The sequence below is a fragment of the Arachis hypogaea genome, chromosome 1 (assembly GCF_003086295.3).
Source record: "Arachis hypogaea cultivar Tifrunner chromosome 1, arahy.Tifrunner.gnm2.J5K5, whole genome shotgun sequence".
Classification (NCBI taxonomy): domain Eukaryota; kingdom Viridiplantae; phylum Streptophyta; class Magnoliopsida; order Fabales; family Fabaceae; genus Arachis; species Arachis hypogaea.
The window spans coordinates 914,811-937,450 of record NC_092036.1 but is presented as its reverse complement, the minus strand read 5'-3'; the positions used below and the strand labels follow the sequence as shown (position 1 = coordinate 937,450).

The 22,640-nt window shown below is 33.5% G+C and overlaps 2 protein-coding genes and 1 non-coding gene across 7 annotated transcripts; 2 read left to right on the top strand and 1 right to left on the bottom strand.

The window, feature by feature from the left end:
• Positions 1-1,665: 1,665 nt before the first annotated feature.
• On the bottom strand, positions 1,666-8,644 carry LOC112789005 (protein DA1-related 1). Of its 3 annotated transcripts, none has more exons than XM_025830707.3 (12): positions 8,128-8,644; positions 6,630-6,720; positions 6,364-6,454; positions 5,332-5,653; positions 4,630-4,750; positions 4,388-4,471; positions 3,836-3,955; positions 3,516-3,728; positions 3,341-3,403; positions 2,667-2,785; positions 2,517-2,575; positions 1,666-2,256 (listed from the first exon to the last, which is right to left on the bottom strand). In XM_025830707.3, exons 2-12 carry the CDS (start codon positions 6,711-6,713, stop codon positions 1,916-1,918), a joined length of 1,617 nt encoding a protein of 538 aa, XP_025686492.1. In that variant the 5' UTR covers positions 6,714-6,720; positions 8,128-8,644; the 3' UTR covers positions 1,666-1,915. The 3 variants fall into 3 exon arrangements, with proteins under 3 accessions (XP_025686492.1, XP_072090691.1, XP_072090694.1); XM_072234590.1 differs by having other exon boundaries at positions 6,630-7,272; positions 8,128-8,520; XM_072234593.1 differs by lacking the exon at positions 8,128-8,644 and adding an exon at positions 7,624-7,749.
• A 386-nt stretch (positions 8,645-9,030) lies between these two features.
• TRNAI-AAU (transfer RNA isoleucine (anticodon AAU)) lies at positions 9,031-9,104 on the top strand. The gene has a single exon. It is a non-coding gene; the product is annotated as a tRNA-Ile (tRNA).
• Positions 9,105-14,923: 5,819 nt separating this feature from the next.
• On the top strand, positions 14,924-22,498 carry LOC112788984 (V-type proton ATPase subunit H). Of its 3 annotated transcripts, none has more exons than XM_025830679.3 (12): positions 14,924-15,197; positions 15,311-15,396; positions 15,572-15,697; positions 15,795-15,897; positions 16,015-16,087; positions 16,664-16,729; positions 16,843-16,954; positions 18,124-18,285; positions 18,933-19,058; positions 19,255-19,380; positions 20,633-20,812; positions 21,890-22,498. In XM_025830679.3, exons 2-12 carry the CDS (start codon positions 15,367-15,369, stop codon positions 22,136-22,138), a joined length of 1,353 nt encoding a protein of 450 aa, XP_025686464.1. In that variant the 5' UTR covers positions 14,924-15,197; positions 15,311-15,366; the 3' UTR covers positions 22,139-22,498. The 3 variants fall into 3 exon arrangements, with proteins under 3 accessions (XP_025686464.1, XP_025686473.1, XP_025686481.1); XM_025830688.3 differs by having other exon boundaries at positions 14,975-15,203; XM_025830696.3 differs by having other exon boundaries at positions 15,074-15,219.
• Positions 22,499-22,640: the final 142 nt, after the last annotated feature.

Here is a 22,640-nt window from a genome sequence, read left to right as displayed (position 1 = left end):
TTTTTTAAACAGTTATTAATGTCATCAGCTCCACAGTATCTTAAGTTGAGTTTTGATGATTAACAACCAAATATAATTTAATGATTTCATTGATTGTTATCTAACATTTGTTCAACCAAAAAAAAAAAAAAACATTTGTTCAAATGTATAATGTTTTAAGAAATTTTTTCTTAAGTAATATAAGTAAATTAGGAGAAATATGAATTTGAGGAAGTGTTAAATAACCTCGAAATTGAATATGATAAACAGACCACCTCAAAAGCAATATCCATGTTCCTTAACTGAAAAAATCTTAAAAGTGCGAGAATGTTCACCTCAAAATTCTGTCAAGTAATATGTACATTTTGACCAACATTTTAAAGTATAGTACAAAAAAAAAAAGTAATGATGTAGATATACACAAGAAAAAAACTTGTCCTTTTTATGCATATTTTAAAGAATAAAAAGCTGACACAAAAAAGGAATTTTAAATGATCTTTAATACTCTTTAGCTATATATAAGATCTCATAGTGATTTTTAGTCCTAAGAAGACTGAAAATAAAAAAAAAGAATATCTTAATTTTTTAAATTGTTAGGTATCCGATTCAATTTAACTCATGAAGAACCAATCTAAATTACTTTATAAATTTGAGAAGACTTAAAAAATAATATCTAAGATTCTTAGATCGAATTATAGTCCAGTATGAGTCAAAGGTTAATTTGAGAAAGTTTAAAAAAAAAATATCTTTAGTATACTTATTCTAATAGTAAAATTTTTCTGTCTATTTAAGTATTAGACATAGACATTTTCTTACCACTTGATGACATCTAAAAACACCCTAAAACTTTCCTTTGTATTTTTTTTGTTGTTAACCCTCATCGAATTTATATGAACTAGATTTAGACCTGTGTACGGAAAAAAAATTTATATTTTTTTTGTATATAATTTTTTAGATAATTAAAAAAATAGAAAAATTTTTTGGTTGTATAGTTAGTTTATAAAATAATATATATATATATATATATATAACTCTTAAAGTAAAGAATTGTATAATAATAAATTCTATGATAATAATATAAAATTCATAATAAATTTTATGATAATAATATAAAATTTTGTGGCATTATATTTTATATATTATATTTTATATATATTGAAGTATTTGTTTAAGCAAATGTTTCAATTTGTAAATCATATGTTTTCCTGCATAGTTTCAAAATCAAAGTTAAAAATAAATAAACAAAATTTGTCGTGTGATGTTTTTTAACCTTTTTTTAGTATTGCATTTTTTATTATCATAAAAAAAGAAACGCAACTAACTTAGGTTAATATAATGGTTAGCTCATTAATCTGTTTAAAAGTAAATACTGAAAATTTAAATTTCGTCTTATATATGTAACAACCCTTTAGTTAGTAACAAATTATTAAGTGAAACTAAAATTTACAGTAGATTAATCTTGACTTGTGTGGGAAATACCATAAAAAAAAAAAGACAATGCATAATACAAGAAAGATTATTTTATAATTATTGTGCCCAATTTAAAATGGATGACATGGCCTAATGATTAATTTTTCTTTTTAATAATTGTCACTTATCCAAATAGCTTATATGGCAAAATGAAAAGCAACAATATAACTTAAATACATTATAATATAAATACTAGCATATGAAACATCATCAATGTATATAAAACAAATACTCATTATTATTATTAACTGCTTCAGCTGTTTAATTTTACCAGCTACTTAAGTGTTTATAGTGACACAAGAGGAGCATTTTCATTTTTTCTTTATACAGATTTTCGTGTATATTGTAAATTGTGAAATTATGTAATTTTGTAATCTTTGGATACCCTATATAATTTATATGACAGCTGAGAAAATATTCATTTGTGTAAAGGAAAATAAAGAGAAAGGAAGTTATGTATCATACTTCAGTATGGAAAACTTCCGGTTAGTCGAATATGATCAAGGGTACTTCTTAAACCATACTTGAGCACAGCTTGGTTCCCCTCTCTGAATCCATCTCCATAAGCCGATGAGCGATCGGACTCAATCTGGTGTTTGAAAAACTCGCCAAGTTTCTTCTCGAAGTCAGACCGTTTACCCTTCTTTGATGATGTAGAAGAGGAAGGCGAGGATGAGGATGAGGATGAGGCCGAGGACGATGATGCACTATCACTTCCTGAACCAGCATAGATCTCTGAATCTAGCCACATGTGAGCTAGCACTTGGCAAATTCCTTCTTCAACTTCTGGCCTTAAATTGCCATAGCCTACCAAAAAATCCAAATATTTTCCCCACTCAAACTACATGAACAAAGACAAAAAGAACAACAACAAAGACATGTCTCCCACAGCTAAATGGATCAAAGATACCTATTATATCCCCTGTTATGAATCATGCATGAACTAGGCCTATTGATATAGTTTTCTAGGAATTATCTCTACCCCAAGCCAACTCATCTACATGAAATAGATTAGAGAATGCAAAGTCTTCTATACATAGTGTTGATCACAAGGAAGGGGAGAGTACCTTTAAGCCTAAGCCAAGCATGCATCATCTCATGGGCCAGGATTGAACCCGTCAATAACCTATAAACATGACAGTTTTGAATTAGTCACATGAAAGCAAAAATGTAGGAAGAATTATAGACTGTGAAAATGGATGGGATTGGAAGAAGACCTAGGAAGGCCATACAAAACAAGTATGGCTGTCACTTCGCAATGGCGGATTAGCCTGTAAGGCTCAGTTATCATATCTATGACTCGGTATCCTGCCCCTATCCTTGGTCTCCTTAAAATCTGGCATTACACGAATATATTAAAACCACCATCTGACGCATCAAAACAAATTTATCATAATTAAAAAGTAAAAGTACAATTTACCATGCTAAATTTCGAAAAAAGATCATCTAAAGTGAGGGAAATTGTAAAGTAACAAAGTAAAGAGTTAATCACCATTGAATTTGTAGTTTTTATCATGTGTGAGTCTCATTACCTTAATTCAAGGGTGATTAGGCTCTCACTTTTTTACTTTATCAACTCCTTCATTTAAGAGGAGCTTGATTCCGAAATTTGGCTCTTTGCAATTTACCCCCCTAAACTTCTAAAATGTTCAATTTGACTCCCTCAAGTTAAAAAACGTTGCAGGAAAGATTGGCTACATTTTCATCCAAAATTAGTAGCAATTTTTTATGATTATTTTTTTCACCGTCTGATAACTTCAGAAAGTCAGATTGCGCATTTTGAATGTGTATGCAATAAACTGCACGTGACCCAAACTTCAAGGGGGTAATTGCAATTTATCCTAATTAGAAAATTGGTTAGTAAAACCTATCACAACTATAACATCCTTACAGTGGCGACAGTTTGCTCTTCCGACAAGCAAAGTCCTCTTGTTTCCGGTAAGTGGTGATGACCCTACCAAAGGAAAAGGAACAACCCAAAGTCAGGATAAATTTTGAAGGACAATTAAAATAAGCAGCATATCCCATGAAACGAGAGTTTAGTTCAACATAGTAAATATTTTTACATTCTTTTCTCCCTCCATGGCCTCGTTGAGTGCTTGTCTCTCAACTAAAAGCATTGGAACTTGCTGTTCTATTTTCATATTTAAACCTTCATAGAATTCTTGTATTTCAAGATAGAGAGGCTGGCATTCATGCGTATCCATAATAGCCGAGTCTAGACACTCTAGGCACAACTTTCGACCGTCATCGAGCAAAAGATACTTTGTATCCCTTGACTGCACTGATTGGAAAGTTTAATATTAGATAAGGAAATTGAAAAAGAAGACAAAAACAGAGAAATTGTAACAAACAATGAAATATTTCTGTAGCTAATATAACTGACCTCCATTCTTTCGCAGCTACAACAACGAGGAGTTCCATCACGCTCATGTGAAGGACAGTATTTCTGCATCCAGAAAGGATGTGCTCTATACTCAATGAGTCCAGCTGAATTTGGTGGGATCTGAAACAGAAGAATCAATCGTTCAATTATATATATATGTTTCATTTATATGCACACACTTTTTGTTTTTAATTAAAACTTGTTCAGTCAACATCTATAACATTTCTAAATCAATTATACCCTGAAATGGAAAATGAACTTCGACCTAGATAGAAACAGATTTCGTCTGCCATTTTCCTGAAATCTGAGTATCCAATTTTAAAGTATCTCTAATTATGTTGGACAACTGAAAATGGTGCATAGTGTCAGTCTCGTGGTGTAAAAGTATGACACAGTATATTGGACTGATTTGTGAGTTCTTAATTACCCTAAACTATTATCAGTGATGTTCTTTGCACACCAACATTTAGTGCATTCTTTTTATGACATCAAGCACTGGAGTAATAACTAACAAAAAATCTGGAAACCAAGAACCAATGCTGATACACTTACGAAGTTCTTGCAAACATCACATCTTGGGTGATGCAGCTCCTTGTAGCAAGATTTATGGTAACGACGATTTCCAGACATGGAAAACTGTAAATGCATAATAATTAAATGATTATTAGAAATCAAATTTGACCCCAAAATGAAGGGAAATAAGTCAAAGCATCAATTTGTGAACTGGAGGAGAAAATAAACATAGTTATATTCAGTTTAGGGAAGCATGCAGGAACAAAAAATGAGAAGCTAACCTCATAATCAGTGATTGGCAAATTACAAGCATGGCAACAGAAACATTCTGGATGCCAGACACCTCCCATGCAACTCAAAAATCTGCCATGGCCAATCTCTGAATTGCAGCCAGCACAGGTTCTGCAAACCATTTTCAAATCATTTAAGTTGTGCTAATAATAAGACTCCAATAGTTATCAAAAATGAAACTTCATATATCCTTCCAATATGCATCCTTGCAGTCATTAATAAAGTCAACATTTCATTTTTCATACAGTGGCAATAAAAAGAACCCGAAAATGATCACAAGTGCTCACATGTTATCATCAATAGAACAATTTTATATTAACCACTATTGAATGCTAAGGATAGTTCTTGACTCATTATCATCTAACCGAAAGGTACTTTGAGAAGAAAAGGAAAATGAAAGGTAACATACACCAAGGTATGATCCAAAATATCCTGTTGTGTTATCTATAACAGTTCAATCTTTCACACCAAGGTAACTGAAATTCTTCATACTGAGTTATGGAAGTTGTTGTCGTTGCTTTATTTTTTTAAAAAAAAAATAAAAGCAAAGATATTGCATTAAATCACTATTTCAAGATTCGGAAAAGAAATGCATCAATGTCCCTTCATTTATTAAATTAACTCACTTTAGCAGCTTCTGTCTATTGTATTTGGTATTCCGACTCACACAAAGACAAATCACACCTAGTTACCTGTATACAGGTCGAAGGAGGTGTGGAAATGGTTGAAATAAAGAATCTCTTTCAGCTCTGTCTGAATCAATGTTCAAACTTTCTTGAAGTGCTCTGGCAAGTTGTTCATCTTCCTCAAGCTGCGCTTCTGCAAGATGCTTGTCATTATCCTGTTGAATGTTATTAAGATGGTCATCTTCCTCTTCCTCAACTTCACCAACAGATTCATCTTCCTCTTTGTGATGATTACTTAATTCTTCATGTTGTTCAACTTCACCATGATATTCATCTTCATCAGTAAGTTCACAGAGTTGTTCATCATCAGAAGATTGAGGGTCGTCCTCTGGGATATTATCAGGTCAATAAATATGAGATCCTTTTGATATTTTGGCAGGGAATAGAATAAAAACAAATAACCCTTTTTCCAAAGTCGTATACCAAATGCAATGTCAAGGGAGATCAACTATATGAAAAATATGCTAAAAACTTTGAGTTTCAACTAAAGTGAAAGCCTTAAAATCAACAAATCTCCATATTTGTTTTAAAAAAAAATAGAGAAAAGAAAAGAACGGAAAGGTAATTCATATTATTGATGATAATTAAATCATACCATGGTCCAGAGGAGATCTAGCAGAAAAGAAAGTGGGAAGAACCCCAAAAGCATTGTCTAAGTAGGACAAGCAAACACAACCGAAAATAAACTAAGAAGAAAATCTTAAAGGAGGAGCTTCCCCAGCTCTGAATTCTTCATAGAGGTTTTTGCGCCTTCCATGATTTCTCCTGAGCTAAGGGAGCAGTTATGTCAAACACTCTTGTTTCTCGCACTCCATAATTCTAGTGTTGAGGTTAAATTATAATTTAACTAAAAACTTGTACCACTACATCTTATTATTCTACTGAAAATTATCAAATCATTAAACAAGACAACCTAGACTTGTACCATTACAATGCACATTTTAGGTATCTCATTAACTGAATCACTCAGTACTGGATACAAGTTTCACAAACATGCTAAGAAATTTTAACCACTATTTGCAAAAGCATAAATCTTACCAATTACTTTTTTCCCTTTCGGATCTTCCTCCGAAAGAGAGAGCGCAATTGCACGATCAATTTCTTCTCTCTCAACATCTGTCAAATCATCCTGCACTCAATTCGGCACTACTACAACTTCAGAAGATCTGCTTATAATAAGTCTCAAAAGAACTAATCCCCATATCATGTTATGTTCATGCTACTCTCTTGCTAAAAGCAGATAAATAACTACAATAATGACAATAGATTTCAACAAAAATGGTCTTAGTGGAAACTGTTATTACCATGGAATTATCATGTTTCCCATGATATTTTCCTCTCGAAGATTTATGGTTGGATCCCTTAAGCAACTTGGTAAACCAACCCATACAGTTTCTGGAAAGACAAGTTTAGTAAGAAAACATATGCAGCACTTACAGAAGGGGAAATTGCAAATTTCAATTAAGAATGCCAATAAACTACAATCAAGGTCTGTTGTTCAATAATCACCACAAAGCATGCCCATCAGTCTAAAGTTTATAGATATATCACATCACCATAAATGTTACCGGACAACAAAGCTCTAACTCCAGTGTTAAAATTCAGTGGTATTGTTAAAACTAGGGCTTTCAATTGCAAGGATTATGGCTTTAGCAATGCACATCGCGGCTGTTGCAATATGAAAATTTGTATTGAACTTGAATTTGACTCTATTGCAGCTTGGATACAGTTATGTTGTGGTCAAATTAATGAATTGGCATCACACTGCAGTTGAAGCCATAATTGCTCAGGCGATGGTAATTTTTTTTTAATTTCCCCGAGTGTTCCTCAGCTGGCAGACTAAAGTCGCGGACGAGTAAAATGCATACACAAGGCGAGATTCGAAACTCCCAACACTTACTTAAGTGGATGATCACTTAACCCACCGAAACCCAAGTTGGTTAGCAACTGCAATTTAATTCCCTGAACTTAGAACTGGCCTGAAATAAGCAACACCTAAAGCTACAGGGCGCGGAACATAAATACCATGCCTCTATCTTTGATGCTCAAGTTTTCATGTGGGAACTACAACTTTACCAGTTCCTCTAATCATCAACAGTTGGACAAAAAATAAAACAGAAAATGAAGCAAAAGAAGGACAACAACAAGAAGTAGGGGGTAGGATGATTTTACATGGAATATCAAATAAAAGAAAACCATTCTCAATGCCACAACTTTGATATTTTGAAACAAGAAAGATACAAGAAGGTTCCTAAGTAACCCATCGCATACTTAAATCAACGGTTGTTGTTCACTTACCAGCATCAACCAAATCTTAAAGCATAGATAAAGGACTCAAATTGAATTTGCTTCAAACGAAATTCAGAATTCAGATAGCACATGCATTTAGAAAGAAAAGCAATCATCAACCTGACCCAATACATACTGATCATAATTGATTAGAAATACCGCAAGCATAAATAAGAATAAAATAAAGGAGAGAAACTCTGTATCTTCTGAGTATGTGGATGTGTAAATTATGAGAAAATTTGTAGAGAAAAACATAAATAAGTTCCTAAAATTTTAATTCGAAAATACATAGTTTTTTCACTAATTGAAAATACAAAAACATTACTAACGAGACATTTAAGTATTTTCAAAATATTCGACGTTCCATTAATTTTAGTAGTTAATCTCAATCATGAAATTATATATATAATCGAGACCATCGACTAAAAGTAATGGAATACCAGTATTTTGGAACAGCTGAAACTATTGCTTAATTATAATATAGAGCAGACAAAGAATAAGAGAAAAACTCACCAGAAAAAGTGTTATTGGGAATCAGAGAGACAGAGAATCAGAAGAATCCCAGTTCAAGTACAATTTCTTGTTCCCAAAACAGTAATATATATGTGGCACTGTGGCTGTGGGTGTGATTCTGTGATCCCAAAGTAGCTTTATTTGAGTGCAAACTGCAAAGAGTAAAAGGAAAGCAGAAGAAAAATAAATAAATAAAAACTTGTGTTCTAAGCAAAGAGGCCCAAAAGGGATAAAATTTGCAAGTAGTGGAGTGATAAGCTTTTATTTATTTTTATTTTTTTTTCTTCCGCGTCTTTATTTGCAAAGACCCAAAAAAGACGGATGGTGAAGAAAGAAGGAACAGAAGAGAAATGAGAATGAGAAGCAGCAGTTGAGCTTGTAACTTTGTATTGTATTCAATTCAATGCCACCACCACTGCGCTGTATTTTCCTTCGGCATTGTAGGTCCCACAATTTATTTTCCTGACACATTCATTCTACCAAATGTCAACCACACCATAAAATATTATCAGGTTTCTTCGTAGAAAACTGAAAAGGCCATGTTATCAATCCCAACCGGACCGCCGGTTGTCCGGTTTAACCCGTAAAAGCTGGATCGAGCGAATCAGTGGTCAGTGTGTTTGAAGATTGAACTTTGAAGACATAATTAGGTGGAAATTTAAAGGCAGTTAATTTTATGCGAAATTAATAATTAAGAGTTGTTAGATGATAATTTAGTTAAATCTGTCAAATTATTTAACCATTCTTAATTATCAATTTCGCATGAAATTAACTGCATCTAAATTTCAATCACATAATTATCATATCTAAGTGACTTAGTCCGAGTACTGAATTATTAAATAAAAAATGTTAGAATGCTATTAAAATTTATTGTTTTTAGTTAATTAGTCATAAATATTAACTGGCCTATTAGTTCAGTTGGTTAGAGCGTCGTGCTAATAACGCGAAGGTCGCAGGTTCGAGACCTGCATGGGCCAATTTATTATTTTATAGTCACCAAGAAAAATAATCATAAATGTTTAAGAATATGAGTTAAAATATATTATTAGATTATTAAATTAAAAAAATTAGATTAATGACTAAAAGTGATGACAAAAAATAATTCATTCTCATAATTTTTAAATATTTATCTTATTAAATTACTTATTCAAGCATTAAATTACTAGTTGAATGAATAACTATATTATAATTAAATAATTATATAAAAAAGACTGAAATGTGTTGTGAAATAAATAAATAAAGAAGATATAAATATAAGATAGATGAATATAAATATAAAACTCTTAGTATTAATGTTCACCAATATAATTATTTTGATATAATAGAAGTAGTTTATATATATATATATATATATATTACTAAGTAAGATCAAATGTAAAAGAGAGAGAAGAGTATAAAAAAAAAGAATATTAATATTGATTATTAATTGTGTGTTGTGTCAGGGACTTAAGCCTCTATTTTTGTGAATTAATTCACAAAAACGTAGGACAAGAATCAAGAACCTTGTGCAAAAGTTTCAATACTATTGCCACTAAGCCAAACATTTTCTTTGAAAATTATAGGCTAATAATAAAATATATAATAATAAAGTTCACATGAGAATGCTAAACTTACAACCATACACTAATTCATATGTGTAAGATCAATTTTATTTATATATAATTTTTTTTAGATTAGACCCGTTAAATTAAAGACTAATAATTTATATAAATTATATATATATCATATTAAAGTAATAAGCTAATGAAATTTATATATAATTTATTTAAATTTAAATAATATGAAATATTAAACATTAATTTTTATTTTCAATAAATATTGTATTATAATTTTATATATTTATTTAATTATTATCGGGTTAAATGGTTCGACCATTGATCCATCGGTTGAACTACTAATCCAGTGACCTAGTAACTTTACCGGTCAATTGTCGGTTCGATTTTGATAACTATGTGATAAAGTATCCTTATCACAACACTCCCCTTGGATGCCCATTTAGGATTATGCCTCATTAAAACCTTACTAAAGAAAAACTTAATAGGAAAAACTTTAGTGAAGGAAAAGAGTACAAAATCCTTTGTGATGGGATTGCCTCATTAAAAACCTTGTCAAGAAAAACCCAATAGGAAAAAAACCTTACCAAGGAAAAAATAGTACAGTCTCCCCTTCTTGTCAACATTATTTAATGTCTCGAAATCGGCGCATCCCAATCTCATGTACCAATCTTTCAAAAGAGGATTTCGGGAGTGACTTTGGGAATAAATCTGCCAGATTATCACTTGAACGGGTCTGTTGGACATCAATTGTCCCTTGATTTTGAAGATCATGAGTGAAGAAGAATTTGGGAAAAATATGCTTTGTTCTATCGACTTTGATATATCCATCCTTAAGTTGAGCAATGCATGCTGTATTATCTTCAAATAGGACAGTTGGAGCTATCTTATGATCAATCAGTCCACATGATGACAAAATATATTGGATCAAACGCTTGAGCCAAAAATACTTGCGACTTGCCTCATGTATCGCTAGTATTTCAGCATGCTAGAGGATGTTGTCGCAATCGTCTGTTTCGTGGACCTCCATGATATAGCTGTACCACTATATATGACAGGTATCCTGTTTGAGATCTCTTTTTGTGTGGATCAGACAAGTATCCTGCATCTGCATAGCCAACTAGTTGTGACTTGGATCTATAGGGATAAAACAATCCCATATCAACCGTTCCATGAAGATATCGAAAGATTTATTTGATTCCACTCCAATGTCTTCTGGTTGGAGAGGAATTATATCTTGCTAGTAAATTCACAGCAAATCATATATGTCAGGTCGTGTATTATTAGCAAGATACATTAGCTCTACAATAGCACTGAGATATGGTACTTCAAGACCAATAATATTTTCATTATCTTCTTTAGGATGGTATTGATCATTTTCTACATCCAAAGATCTTACGATCATTGAGGTACTCAAGGGATGTGACTTATCCATATAAAATCTCTTCAAGATCTTTTCTGTGCATGTTGTTTGATGGATAAAGATCCCATTTTTTGTATGTTCGATCTACAGGCCGAGACAAAATTTAGTCTTTCCAAGATCTTTCATCTCAAACTCTTCTTTTAGAGCTTTTATAGTTGTTGGAATCTCTTCAGGAGTTCTAATGATATTTAAATAATCAACTTACACAGCAATTATAATGAATCCAGATGCAGATTTCTTTATGAAAATACATGGGCAGATATCATCATTCTTGAATCCGTTTTTGGCCAGATACTCAGTAAGATGATTATACCACATTCGTCCAGATTGCTTCAAACCATATAAAGATCTTTACAATTTAACTGAGTATAATCCCTGTGAATATACATTTGATGGTTTAGATATCTTTAAGCCTTCAGGGACTTTCATATAGATATCACGATCTAATGAGCCGTATAAGTAGGCTGTTATCACATCCATTAAATACATATGTAGTTTTTGATATGCGGATAAACTGACCAAATAACGCAATGTTATCGCATCCACTACAGGGAAATACGTTTCTTCATAATCTATACCGGGCCCTTGTGAAAAACCTTCTGCCACAAGTCGAACTTTGTAGCGCATAACTTCATTTTTCTCATTTCGTTTTCTCACAAATACCCATCGGTATCCAACTGATTTTACATTTTCTGGTGTACGAACTACAAGTCCAAAGACTTCACGTTTTGCAAGTGAGTCTAACTCAGCCTTCATGGCTTCTTCCCATTTTGGCCAATCATTTCTTTGTCGATATTCTTCGTCTGATCTTGGCTCAAGATCTTTACTTTCAAGCATGATATTTAATGTACCATTATATGCAAATATTTCATTGATAATTGTCTTATTTCGGTGCCATTTCTCTCTTGTAAAGACATAATTTATCGAGATCTTGTCATTTTCACAATTCTCGGGTACCTGAACGTCTTCTGGCGTTAAAACAATATCAGAATTTTGGACAATTATCGGTGTCTTTACTATATCTTTTTCAACAGGAATAGTATTTACCTCTTTTCTTTTTCGAAGATTTTTGTCTTTGGAACCGACAGGCTTGTCACTCTTCTGGCGTGAATTTGTTTCAGTGGCTATTTGTCCGACTGGGACCTCAATTCGAATTGGAGCATTTTTTGTTGGCATATAAGATTTGATTATCCTCTTTGTATTGGAAAATGTATCAGCCAATTCATTTGCTATTCTTTGCAAATATATAATCTTTTGAACTTCTAGTTCACATTGCCCTGATCGAGGATCTAGATGCATCAAGGATGATGCATTCCAATTAAGTTCATTTTCAGGAAGCTTATTCTCTCCCCTTAATATTAGAAATTTTGGTTAATCAAAATGACAATCCGCAAACCGGGCTTTAAATACATCTCCAGTTTGTATCTCAAGATACCTCACTATAGAGGGAGAATCATATCTAACATATATCCCTAATTTTCTTTGGGTCCCATTTTGGTGCGATTAGGTGGTGCAATAGGAACATATATCGCACATTCGAATATTCTTAAATGGGAAATATTTGGCTGCTGGTCAAAAGCTAATTGCATAGGAGAGAACTGATGGTAACTCGTTGGCCTCAAATGAATAAGTGTTGCGGCATGTAAAATAGCATGCCCCAAACTGAGGTTGGGAGATTTGTTCTCATAAGTAATGGTCTAGCAATTAATTGGAGGCGTTTAATAAGTGATTCTGCTAACCCATTTTGTGTGTGAACATAAGGTACTAAATGTTTAACACTTATTCCATTACAATAAACATCAAATGCTTGGGAAGTAAATTCACCAGCATTAACAAGATGAATTGCTTTGATTGGATTTTCTGAAAATTGTGCTTTTAATAGAATAATTTGAGCAAATAATCTCGCAAACGCCAGGTTGTGAAAAGATAATAAGCACACATGTGACCATCTCAAAGATGCGTCTATTAGGACTATAAAATATCTAAAAGATCCACATGGTGGATGAATAGATCCACATATACCGCCTTGAATCATTTATAGGAATTCAGGGAACTCAAATCCAATCTTTACTGGTGATGGCTTTAAAATTAACTTTTCCTGAGAATATGCAGCACAACAAAATTCACTAGATTTAAGAATCTTCTGGTTCTTTAGTGAATGTCAATGGGAGTTTTCAATAATTCTCCGCATCATGGTTGTTTCCGGATGATCCAATCGATCATGCCAAGTTATGAATTTATTTGGGCTAGTAAATTTCTGGTTTACAATGGCATGTGATTCAATTGCACTAATTTTGGTATAATATAACCCAAATGAAAGCAAGGGTAACTTTTCTAATATAACATTTTTATTTAAATCATGAGTTGTGATACATAAATACTCATGATTTCCCTCATTCATTGTTTCAATATGATATCTATTTCGGTGAATATCTTTAAAACTCAATAAATTCCTTAGAGACTTGGTAAATAATAGTGTATTATTTATTATAAATTTTGTTCCTCCAGGAAACAAAATTATAGCTCTTCCGGAGCCTTCTATCACATTCCTTGAACCAATAATAGTATTAACATATTCTTCTTTTTCTTTGTCATCCTTTTTCAAGGATGCTTGATAAAGATCGATTAGGTGCCTTGGTGTACGATAGGTACGCGATCAATGACCCTTTCCACCACAACGGAAACACTTATCATATGTTGATTTATTTTGCCAAATATTTCCTTTTTTATCCCACTTCTGGTGAGATCCTCTCTTTTGAACATAATTCTATTTCCTTCCATAAATTTTTTTATTACCAAAACCTTATCATTTACCTCTTATGGGGTAATGATTTGCCGCATTTACTTCAGGAAATGGGGCGGTACCAGCTGGGCGCGCTTCGTGATTCTTTAAGAGTAACTCATTGTTGCATTCAGCAACAAGAAGGGAAGAAATTAACTCAGAATATTTTATAAATCCTTTTTCTCGATACTACTACTGCAGGAGCACATTTGAGGCATAGAAAGTCGAAAAAATTTTCTCTAACATATCATTATCAGATATCTTTTCCCCATATAATTTCATTCGTGAGGTGATTCAAAAAATTGTAGAATTATATTCATTTATGGATTTAAAATCCTATAGATGCAATTGCGTCCATTCATATCGAACTTGAAGAAGTATCACCCGTCTTTTGATGATTTTACCTTTCTTCAAGGTCTTTCCACAGATCTGCGGGATCTTTTAATGTGAGATATTCATTTTTCAATCATTCTTCAAGATGACAACGAAGAAAAATCATGGCCTTGCCTTTATCCTTCTGAGATATATTATTTTCAGCCTTAATGGTATCTCCAAGATCTATTGAATCAAGATGGATTTCAGCATCTAATATCATGATAAATAGTTGTTTCCAAATATATCAAGAGTATTAAATTCAAGATGAGAGAGTTTTGACATAATGAAAATTTGTTACCTGCGTCTTCTTAGAATATGTTCAGAATCTCGTGCTAATAATGTATTGTGAAATAAATAAATAAAGAAAACATAAATATAAGATAGAGGAATATAAATATAAAATTCTTAGTATTAATGTTCACCTATATAATTATTTTAATATAATAAAAGTAGTTTTTATATATATATACTAAATAGAATCGTATGTAAAAAAGAAAGAAAAGTATAAAAAAAAGAATATTAATATTGATTATTAATTATGTGTTGTGTCAGCAGTTTAAACCTCTATTTATATACGTAAATAATGACACTTTTTTAAACTATATTAAATAGAGTCATCTTTAAAAAAATTATATATCATCAAAAATCGACATCACTTAAGATGTGATAAAGTATTATCACAACAAAATGAGAATTCCTACTAAATTTCCAAACGTTGCTAAAATGAGGTGAGAGCCCACGTGGCACAAGGCAGAAAAAAAATGATTGAATCTGTACAGTAGTGTATAAATGGACGTGGAGGGAAGGATCCCCGATCCATGATCAATCTCACTTTATTTTCTTCCGAAACTGATCTATTTCCTGTCTCTCCCGAGTCCCAACTTCATTGTCTCTTCTTATCTCTGCCTGAATTCCTGAAACCATCAGATTCCACCGGGTGCGTGTAAGAAATTAAGACGGTTGCTCATTCCTCTCTCTCTCTTTTTCGCTGTTCATTCATCAATTTCAATTTCACTTCTGCTTCACCCCACTTTCATTTCATTTTTACAGTACCGAATTCTGCTGCAGTGAACCAAACCTTGTGTTTTCTAGGTTTTCAAACTGCAATGGACCATGCCGAATTAACCACCGACCAGGTTTTACCCCGATCCATTATCTCTCTATGTTCCTGTTCTTCGATCTGATTGCAAAATCCCTATTGTGCTCGAGTCTCTTTTGGTTTTTAGTTTGTCAGTTCTCGTAGATTGTAATTGTAGTCTTGTAGTAATGTTTCAAGTGACATTTATTTTCTGTTGTAATGTTTTCTGGAAGGTTCTGAGGAGGGACATTCCATGGGAGACGTACATGTCTACCAAGCTCATCTCTGGCACAAGCCTTCAGCTCTTAAGGCGTTATGATCACCGATCAGAGAGTCACAGAGCACAGTTGCTCGATGATGTAATCTTTTTATTAGTTTTGTGTTTTTTGAAGTTGAGCTTGGTTTTTGAAGAACTATTAAGTTCTGGATGATATTGAATACTGAATTTGGTGGCAGGATGGTCCGGCTTATGTTCGCGTGTTTGTTCATGTCTTGCGTGATATTTTCAAAGAAGATACTGTAGAATATGTTTTGGCTCTAATTGATGAGATGCTGGCTGGTAATTTGTCGAAACTGGCCCTTTTGTTGATTCATAAAAAATTATTCATACATTATTTATTCGTTATATTCCTGTGCATTAATAGTGAAGTAAACTTCAAATTGTTGTCCTTTCCAGCGAACCCGAAAAGAGCAAGATTGTTTCATGATAGCTCCCTTTCAGATGAAGATACCTATGAGCCTTTCTTAAGTTAAGTATTTAGTCAAATCATGTGTTTTTGTTCTGCATTTTAAATGTTAACTTAGTCTGCTTTGAAAATGATGGCAAATATTAGCAAACTTAAATAAAAAAAGGCAGCCCAGTGCACAAGCATCCGCGTTAACGCAGAGTTCGGGGAAGGGTCGCATTCAAAAGGTGTAATGTACATAGCCTAACCTGATAATTTCATCGGTGGCTGTTTCCACAGTTTGAACCCGTGACCTTCCAAATATTAGCAAACTTGCTTCAGAATTTTCTACTACAGCCAGTTTGCACATTGATCCATTAATTCATTATCACATTTATGCTTATGTGGTATACATGCTTTCTGGGAAGATTATTGTTTTTAGTAAAGGTTCATGAAACAAACCCTTAACATGTAACATATCTGAGTTCTTAACAAGTACATGTATCTTTTCAACCAATTTCTACAACTTGAAGAGGAAAAGCTATATATACCACTTGGGAAGATGATGTTGTATAATTTTTAACTATTTTAATTATTTTCTCAGTATTTCGTAATTATGGTTGCAAACAAAATAAATAACAAACGTTGTTCATCTTTCAGGTTGCTTTGGAAAGGAAACTGGTTCATACAAGAGAAAAGTTGTAAGATCCTTGCTTTGATAGTTAGGTAATACTACCTTGAGGCATGCCCACATTTAATTATTAGACTTAATTCTAACAGTAGGTTGTTTTTACAGGTAATATTTATATTTTTAACTATTCATCTTTTTCTGCCTGCAGTGCCAGGCCTAAAAATCAGAATGGTGTTGTTTCAAATGGAGATACATCAAAGAAACCCTTCACCACTATTGATGATGTTTTGAGAGCATTGGTAAAATGGCTTTGTGAACAGGTATATGATACTGAAATGTTCTCCTTTCTTTTTCTTGTCCCTGGAATAAATTCCTATATTGCATGGATACTGGTACTATACCCATATCCAGTATAGATAGATACTGGTACTTCACATAATAAATAGAAAAGATATTGAATTTCATCATTAAACAAGTCTATTATCAGCATTACATCTGAATAAAATTTTGTTCTAAACAAGTATGCATTATGCATAGCAATATTTCTCAACACTTTCATTCAGCATTGACTGAGTCATATGAAAATACTTCTCAGCAAAATTTCTGCTAAAAAATTACATAGCAATATAGCAACCACATTGTGAAAACAATGCAGGAGAACAAAATCAGTCTTATTGTATCAGTTCTTAGACAATTGTAACTTTGTGGGCACTAAGGCAGAATGAAGAAGGCAAAAGCAGGGTTGGAGGTAGAGGTATGGTTGTTGCCATTGTACTCTTGATTGCCACCTTGCCACTGGTGTGGTTCCACAATCTTGTCATGTTCTTAGCTAGTTGGGTTTCAGTTGCTGCTGCTGGTATTGCTTACCAGCAGTGGAGTGCTGGCCAATGACTGATGTAGTGGCAGTGGCTTGTTGCGATAGAGATGAGAAAAGGAAGAATGATTTGTGAATTATGAGGGAAACATAATGAAAATGAAAGAGATGGGTTGGGGTTTCAGTAGAAACTTGCAGCACGAGGGAGAGAAAGACAAAACCAAGTGACATAGTTTTAGTTAAGTGAGTGCACCCTGCTGTACCCAGTGGCGCTTATGTCATACCCAATTTTTTATTTTTTATCTTTTTATTGAAAATATTTGTTTGTCAAGTAAGTACTCATGCATGCGGCGTGCCCAATACATTACTGTTACCAGTATTTCCCAAAAGTTGCATACTCTTGCCTCAGAGCAGTTCATTAATGGATAATCTTTGTTAAATGAATGTTGGCATTAATAATCAATTTGAGAGAATAAAGTCTAGAGATAAACATGTTCTAAAAATTATAGATTCTGAAAAGGAACTTCAGAATAAAATGCCAAATTGTGATGCTAGATGGTAAAGAGACTAAGTTCTGTGTAGGTGGATTCCTACTGAAATTGCAAAGATGGTGAAGTGACTAGGATCTTTATATGGATTCTAGCATATATCTGATTATAATTATTATCTCTGTAGCTCAAGAAGCCATCTCATCCCAATCGTGGAGTCCCAACTGCTGTCAATTGCTTAGCAACTCTGCTTAAGGAACATCTGGTTAGGTCTTCCTTTGTTCAAGCAGATGGAGTGAAGTTGCTTGTGCCATTGATTTCACCAGCATCCACCCAACAATCTATTCAGGTAAGTTTGTGGAGTTGTCTCTGAGAACCTGAATAACTTGACTGCTTTTGTAAGCGTGGGATATCTGTTCCTATATATAATGGGAATATGGGAGAGGTTTCGTACACAACTTTTTTATTCCTAAAGTACCCATCATCCTATATCTTTATATATAATGGGAATGTGAGAGGTTTGGTGAACAAATTTTTATTCCTAAAGTACCTTTCATCATACATAATTCATAAAAAATATGTTTTGCTATTTCTAAGACTTGAGCCCAAGACATTAGAGTATATGGTACTTACCATTTTGACTAATATTATATTTGTTATTTTTACACACATTTAATAAAAAGAAGGGTGGATTATCCACTAGTGTAGTTATAGTCCCTTTATGCTTGCGCAAAAATAAATTATCTATATGTTGCATCTGGTTATGGATGGCTGGCTATATTAAACATGCTTGCTTAGGTGTATGTACCCTAATCGACAAATACTGATCAAATTCTTTTCTTTCAATGACAATGGTTTGGTGGTATATCTGGATTTTCCTGATTTCTTGACATCCGGATTAGGTTATAAATAGAAATATTATTGATTAAAATTGTGAGAGTACTTGCCTAATATTCAGGAATCAAAGGAGTTAATTGAGAAATTCTTCTGTAACAGATTCTGTATGAAGCATGTCTCTGCATATGGCTGCTATCCTATTATGATCCGGCAATTGAATATTTGGCTACTTCGAGGGCCCTTCCACGACTTATTGACGTTGTTAAGACTTCTACAAAAGAGAAGGTATTGAGTTGTTGAGTTTAACTGTTTGAATTTTTTCACTTCAAATAATGTAGTTCAGTCTTTTTTCATTCACTGAATTTGTGTTATCTTTCCATCATACATATTTTCATCCATGCTATGATAACAAGTATTGGTATTATAACTTTATGTGGCATAAAGGTCTAACCTTAGCACACTTATCTTGCCAATTTTTTAGGTAGTTAGAGTAGTGGTCTTGACTCTTAGAAACTTGCTGTCAAAAGGGAGTTTGGGTGCTCAGATGGTTGACTTTCAGCTGCCACAAGTTGTTCAGAGTTTAAAAGCTCAAGCTTGGAGTGATGAGGTGAGAGAATTAGAAGGACCTAAAATTGCTTTTGCTGATGAATTCTATTTGTGCAATAAAAATTTTAAGTGGTTCCATGTGGTCAATCACAGTAAGTATACAGGTTACCGTACTTTCATGATCTTGTAAAGAGAACATGTAGTCCTCCTATCTATTTGTACTTGTCATCATCGTAAGCTTATCTACTTATCAACAACCACAGAGAAAACAAATCTTGCCCTTAGTTGGATATGTTTCCATTCAGCTCATATTTAGCATTTTACAGATTAAGTGGTACCTTACATTACATGCACTCTTTCTCCATTATGTATCAACATTTTGGAAGGCATATGTAACAAGTGGTACCAATTAAAATGGTAAAAAGAAGCAACAAAGTATTGGAAGTTCAGGGATAGGAGTATATCAGTGTGATATCACCCCCTTCCCAGTTATGGAATTACTGAAAAATGCAGAACCTCAAATTCTATCTCCAATTCTTGCGTAGACCCCTCCCCCCCTCCCCCAAAAAAAACAAAAAAAGGGTCCACTTTCTCTCCTTTCATTCTCTATATAATAGACTCTTTCCTTTCTCCTAACAGAATCTGTCTAAGATCACACCTCCCCAATAACTCCGCCACATGGCCTCATTAATTATACAGCAGGTGATTCCCTGCATTTTCCCCTTTCCCTCTCCTATTCTTTCTACTATAAATAAAGGGTCAAGGTGGAATTCTCTTGCCCCTAGAACCTACCTCAATTGAACCTTCTTTGCTCCCATCCTTCTCAGGTTATGGAACAGCATACAACTTTGTGCTATTCATTTCAATTGAAAAAAATGAAATTCTGAGGAACCATTATTTTGGAAATCGTTGAGGATCGCTTAATTATGATGCAGTTAGGATCATTGTCTTGAAGGCTGGCTCATGACTAACTTGTTTTCCTTCACATCATTTTCTTTCACTACCATTCATGAACATCCTTGCATTATGTTACTAACTCAACTACATACTGGGGGAGGCTCACCAAAGTTCATTTAGTTTATTTGCAAACTACAGTTAGCTTATTTTTGTGTGAATTGACTTTATTAATGATTGAATATTATATATCTCTATACTTTGTTGCTGTCCCAATATTGACATTCCACATTCTTGAAGTATATATTATATTAAAACTAAACATTGCGGGTGGTTTTCAAATGGCAACCTTTTTCACCACTTACCTGTTTTTGATCTAACTCATGGTGCCTACCCAACACTTATGTTGATTGCCACAGGACCTGCTGGAGGCATTGAATTCTCTTGAAGAAGGGCTAAAAGATAACATTAAGAAACTTAGTTCTTTTGATAAGTACAAGCAAGAAGTCCTGCTTGGTCATCTGGATTGGTCCCCGATGCACAAAGATCCATTGTTTTGGCGAGAAAATATTAATCACTTTGAAGAAAATGACTTCCAGGTATATATATATATATGCGCATTATCTCTCTGTTTTGTGTGCCTCAAATTTTATTATTTTGAGCATGCCCGAAATTGTTGACTGAGAAACTGTTAAGTGCCTAATGAAAGAGTGAAACCACAACTTTAAAGCAAGGTGTTAAGAGGGGAAAAGCCACTGTCCCTAAATACAACTCAAGTATCTCATTCCACTTGACATGGGACCTTTGGCACCCCATATTAACCAAGTCCCTAACAGAAACATAAATGGTTTGCATTGTTTGCTACAAAATTTTTGTCCTTTCATATTGAAAATTAGTGCTGGTTGAAGATACTTACTGGCCAGATAGCAAGCTTGTGTTTCTGATTTTGTGCGTGTCTTAGGCTAGATGATGGGGAACTAGTTGAAGTATTCCATTGAATTCGTTTAGTTTTGTGACGGTTTCCTTCCATTTGTGATCATTACATTGGTTGATTTGGCCTGGCCACTCCAGGAGGTGGCAGGGTGTCTTAATAATCGTGCTAAGATGTATTTTCTTGTGCATAAGAGATAATGTAATTTCATTAGGAAAATCTGATTGTTCAACCTATAGTATACAATACATAATTAGGAATTTAGGATGCAATATATTATGGAATCATTAGTGATTTTTACAGGATCTCTGGTCTCTGTCTTCACCCCACTGTTGAAGGATAAAATAAATTTTATAGCTTTCTTTACAATCTGTTTTGTGATGAGTAATAAGAGGGCGATGTTGGCCAAATCTATTGAAAAATGCTTTTGAAGAGCATTTGTCGACAGGAATAAGAAACTGTCGACTGTGGTTATTCATTTGAAGAGGGTACTAATTATGATCAAAGGTTTCAAAAGATCTGTTCCTTTGAAGGTAGAAAACCCACTTAGTTGTTGAAGTAGGTTGTCTGTATTGCACCATGGATTCCATGATTAGGTTCGTTCGTAAAATCTTGAATGTTTCTTTCCGCTCAATTTGTGTGGAGAGAAAGAATTGTAAAGCAAGGTCAGATGATTTCGCTATATTAATTTTGCCATATGAAGTGCCTTCTATATGATTTCACTAACAGTTTTCATTCGTTTCAGATTCTAAGGGTCCTAGTTACAATTCTTGATACGTCTAGTGATCCAAGAACTCTGGCTGTTGCTTGCTTTGACATTTCACAGTTCATCCAGCACCATCCTTCTGGCCGGATCATTGTGGCGGACCTTAAAGCCAAGGAACGAGTAATGAAACTAATGAATCATGAGAATACCGAGGTTACTAAAAATGCACTGCTCTGCATCCAACGGCTTTTCTTAGGGGCAAAGTATGCAAGCTTTTTGCAAGCCTAGTTCGGTGCTTCTGTTGCTTATCCATGGTGGCCTAGTATATATGGCACATTCCATCCTCTTAGAAGTTGTCACAAGTTGGGATCGGCTGTCTTGTGCACAAGATCATTGTTTGGTTTAGTGAGTAATTTATTGTCTATGGCCATTAAGATTTCGATTTCAAGCAGTGCAAGAAATTTGATGTGAGAAATAAGTTTCCTTGATATTCTGCTATTTGAATAATAAATCAAGTTTTGTAACTAAATACTCAAGGTTGTGATGTGTAGGTATGTTGAGTATCTAAAACTAGGAGTTAATAATATGGATATGTAATTTTTTAGGAAAACCAACCTATTTGATTTAAATGAGCACATCTTTTTCTCACCTTGGTTTGTATATGAAGTTCCTGCAATTTTGATTCCTTGAGGACTTGAGTAGAACTATCAAATTGAGCCAAATTTGTGAGGTTAACTGATTTATCCGTTAAAATAAGTGATTCAGATTGTAAAATGTTAACCCATTTAAA